At 42.0% G+C, this 17,827-nt stretch overlaps 1 protein-coding gene across 1 annotated transcript in view; it reads left to right on the forward strand.

Moving 5' to 3' along the window:
- LOC149454615 (stromelysin-1-like) overlaps positions 1–17,827 on the forward strand; it is a 71,302-nt gene that overhangs the window by 42,490 nt on the left and 10,985 nt on the right. The window contains exon 7 of the mRNA XM_089687267.1: positions 12,165–12,295. Within this exon, the coding sequence (XP_089543393.1) occupies positions 12,165–12,295 (131 nt within the window). The remainder of the gene's footprint in view (positions 1–12,164; positions 12,296–17,827) is intronic.

Below are 17,827 nucleotides of genomic sequence, written 5' to 3' on the forward strand. Positions count from 1 at the left end.
CTGCTGCCAGGTCCAGAGTGTGTCATGGGTCCCTGTACGGCCTCCCATTGCTGCTGTCTCTATCGCCACACTCTGCCATGTGCCACTTTCAGGTCTCCTCACACTGCTGGTGGTTTCCATTTTTGTCATAGGGTGCTGTATGGCCTCCCATTGCTGCTGCCTCCACCGCCACACTGTGGCTCCACACTCTGGTTTTGGCCCCGTGACTGCCCAAATGAGTGAAGTGTGCGGTGATTCTAAGATCGACGGCACTCATCTGCATGTCATACTGCCTGACAGTATTATTTCTCTTCCCCAGCAGACTCCAAGGGCATTTAAATTAAAGGTACAGTGTTCAGCACTAATATTAAGTCTCTCTGAAGCCTAGAAACACCCTTTTTTAAGTTAAATTCACAGCGAATATATTCGACTCGAATCAAAAATTTTCTACGAATTCGCCGAATCAGTCGAATCGAATTTTTGAATACTTCGCTCATCTCTACTAATTACTTAGCAAAAAGCTGGTCATATAATGCAATTAAAAGAACAAATACCTGGGCACACAGCGGGAAGGATTACTCTTTCATCTAGATAACCATCACCTAGAGCAGGGGTGGGCAAACTGTGGCTCTGCAGCTGTTGTGGAACTACATTTCCCATGAGGCATTGCAACATTACAAAACTGACAGCTACAGCTATGACTTGCAGAGGCATAATGGAACTTGTAGTCCTGCAACAGCTGGAGAGCCACAGTTTGCCCACCCCTGACCTAGAGGGATTTTATAATAGCCTTCTTACCTGCCACAAGTTCACTTACCACCCAAAAAGCCAGACGAAGGAAACTCTGCAAGAGTATCACCTATGGCTTGGGTGGTGAATGAACTGCTGCACATCTGTTTATTTTTCCAAAAACACTTGGAGATCACATTCAATATTTAACCCTTTTGGGAATAGAGTATCAAGTTTGTATATCCAGTGTTTTTCCCGTTTTAAAAGTTCTCTATCAAAGTCACCTCTCCTCTGCGGGAAATTAAGTGCATAGATTCCTTTGACTTTAGTGCCCTCTAATCTACCCTCATGGTACTTGGCATAATGTTGAGCTAAATTGCTTTCAGGGTCATTAGATTTAATATCTCTGAAATGTTCTCCTATTCGCACTTTGAGCTGCCTCTTAGTTTTACCAATATACATTTTTTTTTGTAAAAAAATGGGTACCATGGGGGTAGATTAGAGGGCACTAAAGTCAAAGGAATCTATGCACTTAATTTCCCGCAGAGGAGAGGTGACTTTGATGGAGAACTTTTAAAACGTGAAAAACACTGGATATATAAACTTGATACTCTATTTCCAAAAGGGTTAAATATTGAATGTGATCTCCAAGTGGTTTTGGAAAAATAAGCAGATGTATAGTATAATTAGTTTGTTGCGCCACCTTGTGGCAGTTAAGAAGGCTATTATAAAATCCCTCTAGGTGATGGTTATCTAGATGAAAGAGTAATCCTTCCTGCTGTGTGCCCAGGAATTTGTTCTTTTAATTGCATTATATGACCAGCTTTTTGCTAAGTAATTAGCTTTTTCTCCCATTGAGTACTATTGCCACTAATTGCTTTACATATATGGGCGGTTACAAGCCCATTATAAATAGTGTGTGAAAGGCAGGCATCTCATTGGTCCTGACAAAGCAGAGTGAGATACGTCCATCGGCGAAACACGTTGACGTCACACGTCAGATACGTCACTTCCGGCCGTACGCATTGGCGCCATACACGTTGACCATCAGGGAAGTTAGCCATACATGCCGGCCATGAGCGGTGCAAGGCTGCACAAGCACCAAGGCAGGAGCGGAGCCCACTGGATAACAGTCCCAATGGTGGTGGCTGCAATGTGTTGCTGCTGCAAATATATTAGACTATTGTCACTATGTTTTCAGCACATTACTAATAAGACCGATCATGATGTTGCTTTTATGTGATTTTAGGTCTGTTTTTGTATTATCTCATACTGAGGTGATGGTGAACCAAGGTATTTACCTTAATTGTCCACATGTTTATTGTGTAATAAAGCATAATTTTTGGAACTACTTATCGCATTCTGTCCAAAATGTAACCACTTTTTGTGAATCTTTTTTCACGCTCCCTTCTTTCTTGATGCATGTTTTTTGGTTACTGGGCAGATAATTTACGTTCACCGGTGCATGATATCTATGAGCCTCTGATTTTTTCCTAATTTTACGAGTCTAGGATTACACCTAGTACCCTGGCATGAGGGGAGTGACTGATGATTGTATTTATGATCTTGATGGAGAAGTTAGGGGAGAGGGCACGGGCTGGAGGGAATAGCTCAGTTTTGGAAAGATTTAATTTGAGGAAGTGAAGTGACATCCATGCTGATATGTCACTTAGTAGATTAGTAATGTGAGAGGAGACTGAAGGGATGAGGTGAGGAGTAGAAAGATAGATTTGTATGTCATCAGCATAGAGATGGTACTTAAGGCCATGCGAGTTTATCAAGTGACTAAGGGAGGAGGTGTAGATGGAGAAGACAAGGGGTCCAAGGACAGAACCTTGAGGGATCCCTACAGAAAGAGGAAGTAGAGAGGAGGAGACAGAGTTATAGGTAATGCTGAAGGAGTGTCGCGATAGGTAGGAGGAGAACCAGCAGAGAGCAGGATCTCAGAGGCCAGGAGAGTGAAGTTTTGTGAGGAGGAGGGGATGGTCAACAGTATCAAAAGCCTCAGAGAGGTCAAGTAATAAGAGTATGGAGTAGTGGCCATTGGATTTAGCAGTTAGTAAATTGCATCAATCTTGTTTTTGAAATGTTTTGCAATCTCGTAAGCAGCGAGTGAGTTACTGGGTGGAGGTGGAGAAAGTAGAGAGTTAAAAGTAGAGAAGGGACGAGGACTGGATAACAAGGTATTAATAAGAGTGACAAAGTAGGCTTGTTTGGCAGCATGGAGGGAGGAATTGTGTGTTAATAAAGCAGATTTATATAGGGCGAATGCTTCCTGAGATTTGGTTTTACGCCACAATTCCTCCAGCGCACGACTATGTCGCTTAAGATTTTTGGTGTCGTCAGTCTGCCACAGTTGTAATGGTTGGGGCCTCATACTTCATGTAGTTAGAGGAGCAAGTGAGTCTAGTGTGGATGAAAGCAAACTGTTGTAGACAGCAGTGGCCAGGTCAGGGCAGGACAGGGGAGAGATTCTGTCATAAAGGCGGTCAGTTGCAGAGTGGTATAGAGAAGGGTTTAAGTTGTGAATGTTTCTGCTGGTAATTGTTTGCTGCTTGGAGGGATAGGTGTTTGAAGATGAGGACACTGTAAAGGTTATGAAAGATCAGAGAGAGGAAAGGGGGTATTTGTGAGGTTGTAGGGAGTGCAAAGATGGGAGAAAACAAGGTCTAATGTATTCCCATCAGAGTGAAGGACTGGAGGACTGTATCCATTGTGTTAAGGCAAAAGATGAGGTTAGGTTGAAGAGTTGGGATGTAGCTGGGTTGTTCACATTAATGGGAATGTTAAAATCTCCAAGAATGATAGTGGGTATTTAAGAGGAGAGAAAGTAGGCTAGCCAAGCAGAGAAGTCATCAAGAAAGCGTGACTCCGGTCCAGGAGGCTGGTAGATCACTGCAATCCTCAGAAAAATGGGAGAAAACAGCCAAATGCAGTGGGTCTCCAAAGAAGAGAAGGATAGAAAAGGAGGATTAGGGAGGACTTGAAAGGTGCTCAGTGGGGATAGAAGCAAACCAACTCCACCTCCTTTCCGACCACTGGGTCTGGGTGAGTGGGTCCAGAGAAGGCCTCCATAGGAAAGTGCTGCGGGAGAAGCAGAATCTGCTGCTTGAAGCCAGGTTTCTGTAATTGCTAGTAGGTTAAGGGTGTGGGAGACAAAAAGGTCATGGACAGAGGTGAGCTTATTACAGACAGAGGGGGCATTCCAGAGTGCACATGAAAAAGGGAGGGTGATTTTTAGGAGCACGAGGATTGAAATTAAATTGAGTGGATTGCGGCTATTCCCGGAGGAAGGGGGGTGCCTGGTGTGGGGGTGAGATACTGGAGGGTTTGGGGAGATATCCAACCCTTGGGACTCCAACCTATCCTTCCAGCCCCAAGTCCAATCACTAACAACCTCATGCAGACTCCACCTCCGCAACATTGCCAAAATCCGCACGTTCCTAACCCCAGAAACTACTAAACAGCTCATCCACTCCCTCATCATATCACAACTTGATTACTGCAACTCCCTCCTCACTGGCCTGCCTCGCCATAGACTATCCCCGCTTTAGTCGATCCTGAACACGGCAGCCAGACTCATTCACCTCACCAACCGCTCTGTCTCCGCCACCCCCCTCTGCCAATCCCTCCACTGGCTTCCGATTGCACAACGGATCAAATTCAAAATCCTAACACTGACATACAAAGCTGTCCATCATACTGCCCCAAACTACATCACCGACCTAATATCCAAGTACCACCCAACACGCACACTCCGCTCCTCTCAAGACCTCCTTCTCTCTAGTTCCCTGGTCTCCTCCTCCCATGCCCTCCTCCAGGATTTCTCCAGGACATCACCTATCCTCTGGAACTCCCTACCCCAATCCATCAGACTATCACCTACTCTCCTCTCATTTAGGCGCACCCTGAAAACCCACCTCTTCAGGGAAGCCTACCCCACCCAAAAAAGGGGGGGTTTGTGAAAAGAGATTCACAGAAAAGCGGCTACATTATGAACAGACCGTGACACTCAGAAAATTTTCCAAAAATTATGCTTTATTACACAGATATAAATATGACATATGGGCGTTCGCCCTGGTTTACCATCACCTCAGGATGAGACAATAACACACAGACCTAAAACCATATAAAATGACATCAAGACCGGTCTAAATGTATGTGCAACAGAAAAAGTGACTGCAAGAGTCTAATATCTCTGTAGTACAAACACATAGGTAAACACTTCCCTGAAGAGGTGTATCCAAATATTATACCATAGGTATACCATAATATTAAATAATGAATTTACACCAATATCATAATGGTAAATTCCGAGTAGGGAATCCAAAAATTATACTATGGATATACGTATATCACATGTATGAAATGCGGTAAGCACAATAAGCGTAAAAAGGGGAACAGTAAGCCTCAGGCCTGTTTGGAAAAAGACATAAATGTCACATATATGATGCAATACATTCCTGTGCCGGCACACGTGGTAGGGGCCCGTTCATCTGTTATGTGAACAGCTGTATCATAAAGCTCTTGAATGGAAATAAGCCCCATTTATTCCTATGATGGGAGAAAAGGTGCAGACTGCAGCACTCTGCTTGAAATGGTGTCTTCACCACTGTATGTGGACTACACACCACCCTTTGTAGGAAAAACAAAACATATCCCAAGGAATCTTCTGCCTGTTGAGCTATATGCGGTATGTCCTGTATCCTATACAAAGCACCATAATGTCCCCATCCTGTAGTGAAACAAATAATGTGGGAAGTCACTGACAGAGCTTGCATTCAATAAGATATGTAGGTCATATTGATCACAGAGGACCGTATATCTAATGTCCTGTAACAATCCACTCACCACCTGTGCCGTGGATAAAGGGAATGAAAGGAAAATCCTTCATGAATATTGCCAAACACGGCCACAGAGGCCCAGGAACCACCGCTGACATCCGCCGATATACCGCGGGTTCCAGCCCCCTCTCAGCGCCTGTACCGCTCACGCTTGCCTCATGGCATGTGAAGATGGCTTCCTCCTTATGGGTCAGCGTGCGTTCCACCTAGTGCGCATGACCGGAAGTGACGTATCTGACGTATGACGTCAACGCGTTTCGCCGATGGGCGTAACTCACTCAGCTTCGTCAGGACCAATGGGACAGCTGCATTTCAATATCCTATTTATAGTGGGTAAAGACCCACCCATTTATGCAAAAGAGGTGACCTGCAGTTGTTCCTAATGGAAGGAAACAAGGGGGGGGGCTAAATACTTAGCACAGCTACTGGTCTTAATTAAAATTAAAAAGGCAGGCGGCTGGAGTCCACAGGGAGGGGAGAGGCTTGATATTTTAACCAAAACATATATTAATCAAAGGTCATAAATTACATATACCAGTCTGTTGGGGCTTTTATCACACTTTAACCAGGAGATGGCGATATAAATCAAAGAATCATGAATTCCATCCACTGAATCGGGTTCTTGGGGAGACAATATCAATTATCAAAAGATACCAACAAATACCACAAGATGGCAATATAATCTGAAAATTCACATGAGGGTCATTATAACAAAAATACCCCAGTTTTTTACATCCATCCTATGGTATGGTTATTGTTCAGAAACGAAAGGTATTAAGGGACATATAACCAGACAGTGAGTCCTTTTGCATTATTTAGAGCTATATAAAAAACTCATATCGTAATGTCATCCATATTTACGTTAATATTCCCAATATACACAGGTTTATCGCAATTCCAGCCATTAAGAAAAAACTGAGAAATGCCATCAACTAACCGCCACATGGCAGTGAATCAGAGAATCAACAGTTCCATCTACTGAATCGGGTTTTTTGGGGGAGACAATATCAATTATCAGAAAATACCAACACATACCACAAGATGGCAATATAATCTGAAAATTCATATGAGGGTCATAATAACAGAAATACCCCAGTTTTTTAACATCCATCCTATGGTATGGTCATTATTCAGAGACAGAAGGTATTGAGGGACATTTAACCAGATAGTAAGTCCTTTTGCATTATTTAGAGCTATATAAAAAACTCATATCATAAGATCATCCATATTTTCATTAATATTCCCAACACCGTTACATAGTCCCATAAACCTATTTTTCCAAAAACACTTGGAGATCACACTCCACATTTAACCCCTTAGGGTACAGTGTATCAAGTTTATATATCCAATGTTTCTCCTTTTTAAGCAGTTCTCTATCAAAATCACCTCTCCTCTGTGGGAAGTGCAGTGCATAGAAACCTTTTACTTTAGTGCCGTCCAGTTTACCTCCATGATATTTAGCGTAATGTTGGGCAAGGTTACTATCAGGATCATTTGATCTAATATCTCTAAAGTGTTCACCAATTCTTACTTTAAGTTGTCTTTTAGTCTTACCTACATACATCTTTTTACAGGGACAGGTTAAGATATATAATACCCTTACTGTGGAACAGTTTATAAGACTCTGAATCTTATAGTGAGTGTTATTTCCTGAATCATAAAAGGAATCCGTGCGATCCACATATTTGCAGATTTGACATTTTCCACATTTAAACATCCCCTTGGTACGTGATTTTAACCATGTTGTTCGTTTTAATGGTTGATAATCTGAATGAATAAGGAGGTCACCAAGATTTGGTGCTCTTCTTGCTACCATCTGGGGACGTTCACCTACAATCTTGCTCAACCTGGGGCATTGGGTAAGAATCTTCCAGTGTTTTTCCAATATTAATTTAACATCTTGCCATTGGGCTCCAAATTGGGTAATCATTCTCACAGGCTGATCACTCAATCTAGCCTTCACTTCCTTTTTGGTAGATAATAAATCCTCACGATCAGTTTGATATGCCCGTCTCCGAGCATTTCTAATTTGGGAGTGGGAATACCCCCTTTCCCTAAATCTTCTATAAAGATCCTGAGCTTCCATTTTAAAATCATTGATGTTTGAGCAGTTTCTCCGACATCTCAAAAACTGTCCCACTGGAATCCCTGAGATCAGTGAACGTGGATGGTAGCTTCTTGCCTCTAATAGGGTATTGGCAGCAGTAGGTTTCCTATATGTCTTAGTGAGGAGTTTTCCATTTTCAAGTCTAATCTCCAGATCCAGAAAAGAAATACGTCTTTCGTCACATATATATGTAAGTCCAATATTGAAGGAGTTCTGATTTAACTCTCCCAAAAATGATTTCAATTCCTCAGATGTTCCTTGCCACACAAGGAACACATCATCTATATATCTTATAAACTTGATACACTGTACCCTAAGGGGTTAAATGTGGAGTGTGATCTCCAAGTGTTTTTGGAAAAATAGGTTTATGGGACTATGTAACGGTGTTGGGAATATTAATGAAAATATGGATGATCTTATGATATGAGTTTTTTATATAGCTCTAAATAATGCAAAAGGACTTACTATCTGGTTAAATGTCCCTCAATACCTTCTGTCTCTGAATAATGACCATACCATAGGATGGATGTTAAAAAACTGGGGTATTTCTGTTATTATGACCCTCATATGAATTTTCAGATTATATTGCCATCTTGTGGTATGTGTTGGTATTTTCTGATAATTGATATTGTCTCCCCCAAAAAACCCGATTCAGTAGATGGAACTGTTGATTCTCTGATTCACTGCCATGTGGCGGTTAGTTGATGGCATTTCTCAGTTTTTTCTTAATGGCTGGAATTGCGATAAACCTGTGTATATTGGGAATATTAACGTAAATATGGATGACATTACGATATGAGTTTTTTATATAGCTCTAAATAATGCAAAAGGACTCACTGTCTGGTTATATGTCCCTTAATACCTTTCGTTTCTGAACAATAACCATACCATAGGATGGATGTAAAAAACTGGGGTATTTTTGTTATAATGACCCTCATGTGAATTTTCAGATTATATTGCCATCTTGTGGTATTTGTTGGTATCTTTTGATAATTGATATTGTCTCCCCAAGAACCCGATTCAGTGGATGGAATTCATGATTCTTTGATTTATATCGCCATCTCCTGGTTAAAGTGTGATAAAAGCCCCAACAGACTGGTATATGTAATTTATGACCTTTGATTAATATATGTTTTGGTTAAAATATCAAGCCTCTCCCCTCCCTGTGGACTCCAGCCGCCTGCCTTTTTAATTTTAATTAAGACCAGTAGCTGTGCTAAGTATTTAGCCCCCCCCCTTGTTTCCTTCCATTAGGAACAACTGCAGGTCACCTCTTTTGCATAAATGGGTGGGTCTTTACCCACTATAAATAGGATATTGAAATGCAGCTGTCCCATTGGTCCTGACGAAGCTGAGTGAGTTACGCCCATCGGCGAAACGCGTTGACGTCATACGTCAGATACGTCACTTCCGGTCATGCGCACTAGGTGGAACGCACGCTGACCCATAAGGAGGAAGCCATCTTCACATGCCATGAGGCAAGCGTGAGCGGTACAGGCGCTGAGAGGGGGCTGGAACCCGCGGTATATCGGCGGATGTCAGCGGTGGTTCCTGGGCCTCTGTGGCCGTGTTTGGCAATATTCATGAAGGATTTTCCTTTCATTCCCTTTATCCACGGCACAGGTGGTGAGTGGATTGTTACAGGACATTAGATATACGGTCCTCTGTGATCAATATGACCTACATATCTTATTGAATGCAAGCTCTGTCAGTGACTTCCCACATTATTTGTTTCACTACAGGATGGGGACATTATGGTGCTTTGTATAGGATACAGGACATACCGCATATAGCTCAACAGGCAGAAGATTCCTTGGGATATGTTTTGTTTTTCCTACAAAGGGTGGTGTGTAGTCCACATACAGTGGTGAAGACACCATTTCAAGCAGAGTGCTGCAGTCTGCACCTTTTCTCCCATCATAGGAATAAATGGGGCTTATTTCCATTCAAGAGCTTTATGATACAGCTGTTCACATAACAGATGAACGGGCCCCTACCACGTGTGCCGGCACAGGAATGTATTGCATCATATATGTGACATTTATGTCTTTTTCCAAACAGGCCTGAGGCTTACTGTTCCCCTTTTTACGCTTATTGTGCTTACCGCATTTCATACATGTGATATACGTATATCCATAGTATAATTTTTGGATTCCCTACTCGGAATTTACCATTATGATATTGGTGTAAATTCATTATTTAATATTATGGTATACCTATGGTATAATATTTGGATACACCTCTTCAGGGAAGTGTTTACCTATGTGTTTGTACTACAGAGATATTAGACTCTTGCAGTCACTTTTTCTGTTGCACATACATTTAGACCGGTCTTGATGTCATTTTATATGGTTTTAGGTCTGTGTGTTATTGTCTCATCCTGAGGTGATGGTAAACCAGGGCGAACGCCCATATGTCATATTTATATCTGTGTAATAAAGCATAATTTTTGGAAAATTTTCTGAGTGTCACGGTCTGTTCATAATGTAGCCGCTTTTCTGTGAATCTCTTTTCACAAACCCCCCCTTTTTTGAATGCCTTTTTTGGCTACTGAATGGAAACCAAACATTGGGTGACACGATAACTTAATTAACAACCTCTTAATAACTATCTATAATATATAAGCCTACCCCACCCCCTGCTAATTGCTGACCTCCTCCACTCTTCCTACCACTCCATTCCCCACAGCTATCTCCTCCTGTACCACTATCCCATCCCTCCTAGATTGTAAGCTCGAAAGAGCAGGGCGCTCGTACCCCTCGTGTATCACATTGGTTTTCGTACTGTTGCATGTTCTGTCTCCCTTTGTAATGTACAGCGCTGAGCAAACTGTTGGCTCTTTATAAATACTGTATAATAATAATAATAATTAGGAGAAGAAGGAGGGTGAGGAAAGTAAGATGGGAGAGGGATGTATGAGTGCACATGCCTTCCTGTCCTGGTGTTTGGGTCAGCAGGTGAGTAAGGTATTAGCAGGAGGTGATGAGAGCAGTAGTAGGGAGATCGTAGAAGTGAGGGTGATATGTATAAGCTTTGGTGTTAATGAAATTAACAACAGGTGCACTAGATGGGCAACAATGAGATGATCCCCAAAACAGGAATGGTTTTGCAGGTGGAGGCCACTGACATTTTTTCCCGTACTCTTTTCTGATTCTTTTTCACTAGTTTTGCATTTGGCTAGGGTCAATGTCACTACTGGTAGTAAGAAGTGATACCTGGACCCTACAGAGGTTGCACAGGTAGTCCAACTCCTCCAGGATGGCACATCAATATGTTCCATTGCCAGAAGGTTTGTTGTGTCTCCCAGCACAGTCTCAAGAGCATGGAAAAGATTCCAGGAGACAGGCAGTTACTCTAGGAGAGGCCATAGAAAGTCCTTAACTCATTGGCAGGACCGGTATTTGCTCCTTTGTGCAAGGATGAGCATTGCCAGAGCCCTACAAAATGACCTCCAGCAGGCCACTGGTGTGAATTTCTCTGACCAAACAATCAGCAACAGACTTCATGAGGGTGGCCTGAGGGCCACAACGTCCTCCAGTGGGCCCTGTGCTCACTGCCCAGCACCATAGAGTTCGATTGGCATTTGCCATTAGACACCAGAATTGGCAGATCCGCCACTGGTGCCCTGTGCTTTTCACAGATGAGAGCAGGTTCACCCAGAACACATGTGACAGACGTGAAAGAGTCTGAAGAAGCTGTGGAGAACATTATGCTGCCTGTAACATCCATCCATGGAGGGATGCACAGACCTCTGCAGGCTAGACAATGTCATTCTGACTGCCATTAGGTATCAGGATGAAATCCTTGGACCCATTGTTAGACACTACACTGGTGCAGTGGGTCCTGGGTTCCTCCTGGTGCATGACAATGCCCGGTCTTATGTGGCGAGAGTATGCAGGCAGTTCCTGGAGGATGAAGGAATTTATACCATTGGATGGCCCCCCTGCTAGCCTGACCTAAATCCAATAGAACATATAGGATATCATGTTTCAGTCCATCCGATGCCGCCAGGTTGCACCTCAGACTGTCCAGGAGCTCAGTGATGCCCTGGTCCAGATCTGGGAGGAAATACCCCAGGACACCATCCGTTGTCTCATTAGGAGCATGTCCCAACGTTTTCAGGCATGCATACAAGCACGTAGGGGCCATACAAACTACTGAGTACCATTTTGAGTTGCTGCAATTAAATTTCAGCAAAATGGACTAGCTTGCTGCATCATTTTTTCACTTTGAATTCCGTCCTCTGTAGGTTGAAAATTTATATTTCCATCAAAGGATGGGGCATCCTTACACTCCTAACACATTACCCAGTCCATATCAGTATAGATATCCAGCATGTTATTTTATCCTATTGAGATCTGATGTGTTTTCAAAGTGTTCCTTTATTTTTTTGAGCAGTGTGTGTGTATATATATTATATATATATATATATATACAGTATATATAACATCAATCTGTATCTATCTAAAATCTTGTATTTATTACTATTTTTTTTGTAATCCAAGGGTTTTTTGGAGAAAAAGTGCAAGAACACGCAGTATTGACTCCTTCTCCATCAATACCATATGGCCAAATTTGGGAAGGGTTGATGCAGCTTATGAATTTACTGCTAAAGATGTTGTCTATCTCTTTAAAGGTAAGTGATTCAATAGGATTGTCAGCTAAAATCAGCCTAATATAGTACAAGCGAATGGCATTATTAGAAGTTCAATCACAAAGCAATAATGGCAACCTCTTCTAAGAGGATGGTTGGGAAAGCTAGTTTGGCAAGGAAAGGGTTTTCTGGGTCATTAAGGCCAATTTTACAATTTTATCAGGTTCTTTCTTAAACTGTAACCTTAGGAACACCTTAACACTTGGCTCTATGGAGCAGTTCTGGGTGGGTCAGCAGGTTTTTCAGGTATGGCCAATGGTTGGATCCAGATATATTTTTTTCCTGGGTAGGAAGATGCTTAAAGCATTTCTTCCACTAAAATAAAAATAGTAAAAAATCGTATTCAGAAGATTCTTTAACTGGTGGTTTCTCTTCAGTATTGCAGTGGTGTGGTGGCAAGCATTAAATATATTTTTTACAGGGGGTACATTTTTAAATTGTTATTTTATTTTAGTGACAGAATGCCTTTAACCTTTTTGCTGCAAGAAACATTTTTTTTAAATCTTTTGCCCATATATGAAAGGGCACATTTTGGGCCTAAAGATTATTTAACCCCTCTGGCGGTATTCCCGAGTGTAGTTCAGGGTTAACTTTCAGTACCAGAAGCAGTAACCCCAAGCTACACTAGGGATTACCCTGCAGCGTTGCTCTGGGATCCCTCCAGCACTTACCTTGTTCTTCGCTCCCACGATGTCCCCCCTGCAGCGTCCCCGGCCATGTCTTCCGGCCGATGCCGGCATCCGTCTTCCAGGTTATGTTCCCTGCGATGATCGGAACATACGGGACGTACGGGGGACGTACGGGGGAAGGAACCGGCGGGAGAATTAAAAATGTAAAAAAGTGACATTCACTAAATACGCTAAAATCATAGTATAACATTACTGTATCAAACCATTTCGCATACATTTTGTCCCGAGTGCTTTGTCCTGTGCCCTGCCTGCATTTTTACTGTTCTTTCTGCCTTGAAACTGAGAAACGTCTATGGCGTCCAAAAAGCGTCCCTATAGGTCAAAAACGGTATTAGACCAGCTAGAGAACAGCGATAGTAACTTAGAACCACTTGCAGAATTGTATGTGTATGTGTATTTGGTTTGATTATATTATTGAATTACATTTATTATTATTATATTATTATTTTTTATGATTATTGATTATATTATAATTTATGATTTTGTGGTTCAAACTTTATCATAACCTGGGTGTTTACTAGACTCTTGTTCGGACAGATCTCAATGAGTTATTCCTAAAAATTACAGGCCTACAATAAAAAAACTACATATTTCCATGCAAAAAAATGTACCGCATTGAGCACAGAAATATTGACATAATCAGACCGCTAGGGAGGTTAAAACCCTCTAAATAATATACATTTTCTGAAAGAAGGGAGTCTGTATAAAAAAAAGTTGCAGTTGCATTTTTATATGTCACAATTGTGCTACTGTTTTTCAAGTCTATATTTTCAATAAAATCTACACTTAAGTTAACTAATTGCAGACAAACACAATATAATTTTTTGGTAAAATATAAAAGATGAACTTACTTTGAGTAAACAGATACGGCAAGCCTTAAAATTGCATGTGCCCATAAAATAGTGAAAAACAATGGCACCCAAATGTTTCCTTAAGTGACTGTTTAAAGCCTTCATCTGTTTGGAGTTAACAGCAAATGATTGTGTGTGTGCTCACTTGATGAGGTGGGTGAGTGACTGTAAAAAAAAAAAGAAACTGTATCTTTATTAGGCTGTCATTTTAAAAACATTTTTTGCTTCTTCTTTTTTTAACTTTATTGCTTTCAAAAGTCTCCCCATGTGCTAGCATAGTGCAGGTGACAAGTTTTCTTTTGAGACACATCAGGGGTCTTCTATTTATTTATTTATTTATTTTATCTTTTGTTACCTTTTTTTGATAGAAAAAGAACATCAAATACACACACAACTGAAAAACTAAAAACACACTCCACCCATACATCCCAGTTGCATCATATCATATTATCCCCCCCCCCCCACCTTTCCCTAATCCACACCCGATCCTAATCTCTGACCTTTCTCATAATTATCAATCAATATCTGTATTCCTTTTCTCCTATCACCTTTTCTCTGTCGGGCACTCCTTTAAAACTCCCCCCATTACTTTTCCACTTATATTCTGACCAATTCCAAATATCTTTTAGTTGTTTTAAAAACCATAATATCAAACAATGCAGCGCTCAGATGAAATCATTTCCTTTTGACGCATAAAACATAGATAATTAAATAGAAATAAATATACAGCGCATGTGAATAGCGTGTTAAAAACGAATGTGAGATGAGCTGATGCTCAGTCCAATAGAAAACAAAATAACAATGATAATGTTAGGACTCTACAGAAGTGTCACAAAGGGTGCATAAATGTGTCTAATAGGAAATTGGTGTGTCGGTGACAATTATATCTTCAAACAGGTGCAGATCCGTGCGTCAAGTGCATGTGGAAAGGGGAGTAAGTTGCACTAACCAGACAGCGCAAATAAAAGCACTTTTGAGTAATCAAGACCACTCCTGTTCATCATCATCCTGGAATATATGGAGCACGTCTGCCAATACGTCTGTACACAGCCTCTCCTCCAAAGACACTCTCTGGATATAGGGAAGGTTCCACTTCAATATCTGGACTATAGTGTGAGATGGGGAAACAGCTCTCATTGTTTGAACACTGTTTGTGTGGAAGTAAATTAATGTTTTGACTGACATTCTGCAGTTTAGCCACAAGATGTCACTGTTTTTCTAACACAGCCTCAGACTGCATAGATATTTGTCTATTCATGAAGAGGTGGGGTTTTGCACACAGAGTTGGAGAGAACAGGAAGGAGAGGGAGAAGCCATGTTTTGGAGCATGGTGAATAAGGGGCCCTGTGAGCTGAGAATCTGATGACATCCAGGTGTGAAAGCATCCCTCCGTAACCAGAGCTGCAGCTAAGTGAAGCTGATGAGATTGCTGCCAGGAAGCTGATGAGATTGCTGCCAGGAATGCTGATGAGATTGCTGCCAGGAAGGCTGATGAGAGCAGAGGAACTAAGCTACATATACGGCGAGACCGCATGCTTGTTGGAGAGACATTTGTTCTGTTCAGAGTCACCAGCGGATGCAAAGCAGACCCGGATCGGTAAGATCGTGCACACACCTCATTTCAGTGTTGGCGCCTAGAGACTGGTCCAGGCCTATAGTTAATTAGTTAGGGTCTCTGTTTGTGTCAGGCCACAAGTGTTGTTACTGATCCTTGGAAGGACTCCACAACTTAAAGTGACATTTCACATTGGAGAGCTGATAAAATCCTACAAACTCAAGCCAGACTGGCGTTTTGCTCAGAAGGAATACTCAGGCACGTGCTACAGGACCAGTTATGGGAGGGGGAATACTGTAGATTTGTGTAAGATTGTAAGCTGTTGTGCTGCACCGCAGGCTAGCCCATACCGTACACCCATACACTGATTTCTGCTCTTTTAGGGTAATAACGGGTAAGGTGTGGCAGCTTAGTTGTGCCCGCCAGTAGGTAAATTACTTCACTTTCTACCTTCATCCATTAGGAGGCGCCGTGCTGTGCAGCACAAGGGTCTCATCCTTTGCGCTGGGTGTAAGTAAATTTATTGTATGTTTCCAGCATTTGTGGTTTTGTTTATTTGCCACATCTAGGTAAAATTCTGTTGTGGCAAAAGCTGGTGTTGGGGTTGCTTTCCTCGTTCGTGACTTCACTGTATCCTGGGGAGCCCACCCCGGTACACGGCTTACAACAGGAATGCAGCTATGGTGTACAGGAAAGTAAACATAAATCCAAGATTGCCGCCGGCCTTCCTCGTGGCTCAGGCAGTCTGGTAACACTGGCTTGGCTCCTCCCTCACCTCCCTATATCCGGGGGGTGTGTTTGTAGGAGAGGCTGTGTACAGACGTATTGCCAGACGTGCTCCATATATTCCAGGATGATGATGACCAGGAGTGGTCTTGATTACTCAAAAACACTTTTATTTGTGCTGTCTGGTTAGTGCAACTTACTCCCCTTTCCACATGCACTTGACGCATGGATCTGCACCTGTTTGAAGATTTAATTGTCACCGACACACTAAGTTTTTGCACCAATTAGACGCATTTATGCACCCTTTGTGACACTTCTGTAGAGTCCTAACATTATCATTATTATTTTGTTTCCTATTGGACTGAGCATCAGCTCATCTCACATGCGTTTATAACACGCTATTCACATGCACTGCATATTTATATTTATATTTAATTATCTATGTTTTTACGAGTCAAAAGGAGATTATTTCATCTGAGCGCTGCATTGTTTGATATTATTGTTTACAAGGGTTGGAGGTTTAACCTTTTATGCAAGCTGCTACATCTACATTTCTAGCACTCGTTCACCTACCTTTTATTGTTTTAAAAACCAACCAACCACTCCACATTTTCCTAAATTGTTCAATTTTATCCTCCTCAATATGACACAACTCCTCCATCCTATAGATGTTTTCTACTCTGTTTATCCAATCATTCAAGCTTGGGGATCAGGAGCAAGCCAAAGTTTGGGAATCAGGCCCTTAGCCGCACTAAGTAGATGGTATTATACCCTTTTCTTATGTTGTTCGCATTTTATATAAAATAAACAGATCCACAGATCTCTCTGTACGGTAAGCCCACATTTTTCCTGGATACATTAATACTCCCTTCCAGTATTTTCGGATCTTTGGGAATTCCTACCATATACTGTATGTGCCATCGTGCCCTTTTCCCCACAACCTCTCCAACATAAAGGTGAAACATCTACTTGTTATGTATGTGCTATACTCGGTGTGATGTACCATCTAGCCATACATTTACTGTATATTTCATTTCCACCGTGCTCATGTTTGTTACCTCATGTGCTAATTTAAATAAACTATTCCTCTGTTGCACATTCAACTTTGATCCCAGTTCCCGCTCCCATGTTTCCAAGAACTGGGGGGGATCAGTACCCTCTATATCCATAAGAATCTCATAAATCTTAGAAGTGCCCTGTTTAGGGGCTATAGTTACATTCAACAATTTCTCAAATGGGTACTGATCCTCCAACATATCAGGGGTCTTTTAGCCAGCAATGAACACTCTGATCCATCCAAGAAACCCCAAAGAAAAAAGGGGAAGAAGAGCGGGGATTTCTGCACTGGCTGTGTGGGCACTAACAGCTCATCACCCATGGAGGTAAGTAAAGTGGGAACCAGGGGGGTGGGGAGGGTGTAGGGTGTTAACTCACCTTTTTAATTTTTTTCGGAAAATGCGGACCTACATTTTAAAGTCTAAATGCGGGCAACTACCTGATCCTTCGCTCCCTCAGATGATGCTCCCCCCACGCACTTATGCTGAACTGTCTCTCCGGTGTCAGCATGTCCAATGCGGCACTATGGATCCTGCTTTGGTCATGATGTCAGGATCCTACATCACTGGCGTGCAGGGGAGAAGAGGCTGTAAGAGCCGGTCTAGCAGCTGGGAAGAGCGGAGAATCAGGTCAAACA

Source organism: Staurois parvus, unplaced genomic scaffold, assembly GCF_062004578.1.
Source record: "Staurois parvus isolate SC_StPar_1 unplaced genomic scaffold, SC_StPar_1.0 ptg000422l, whole genome shotgun sequence".
Lineage (NCBI taxonomy): Eukaryota > Metazoa > Chordata > Amphibia > Anura > Ranidae > Staurois > Staurois parvus.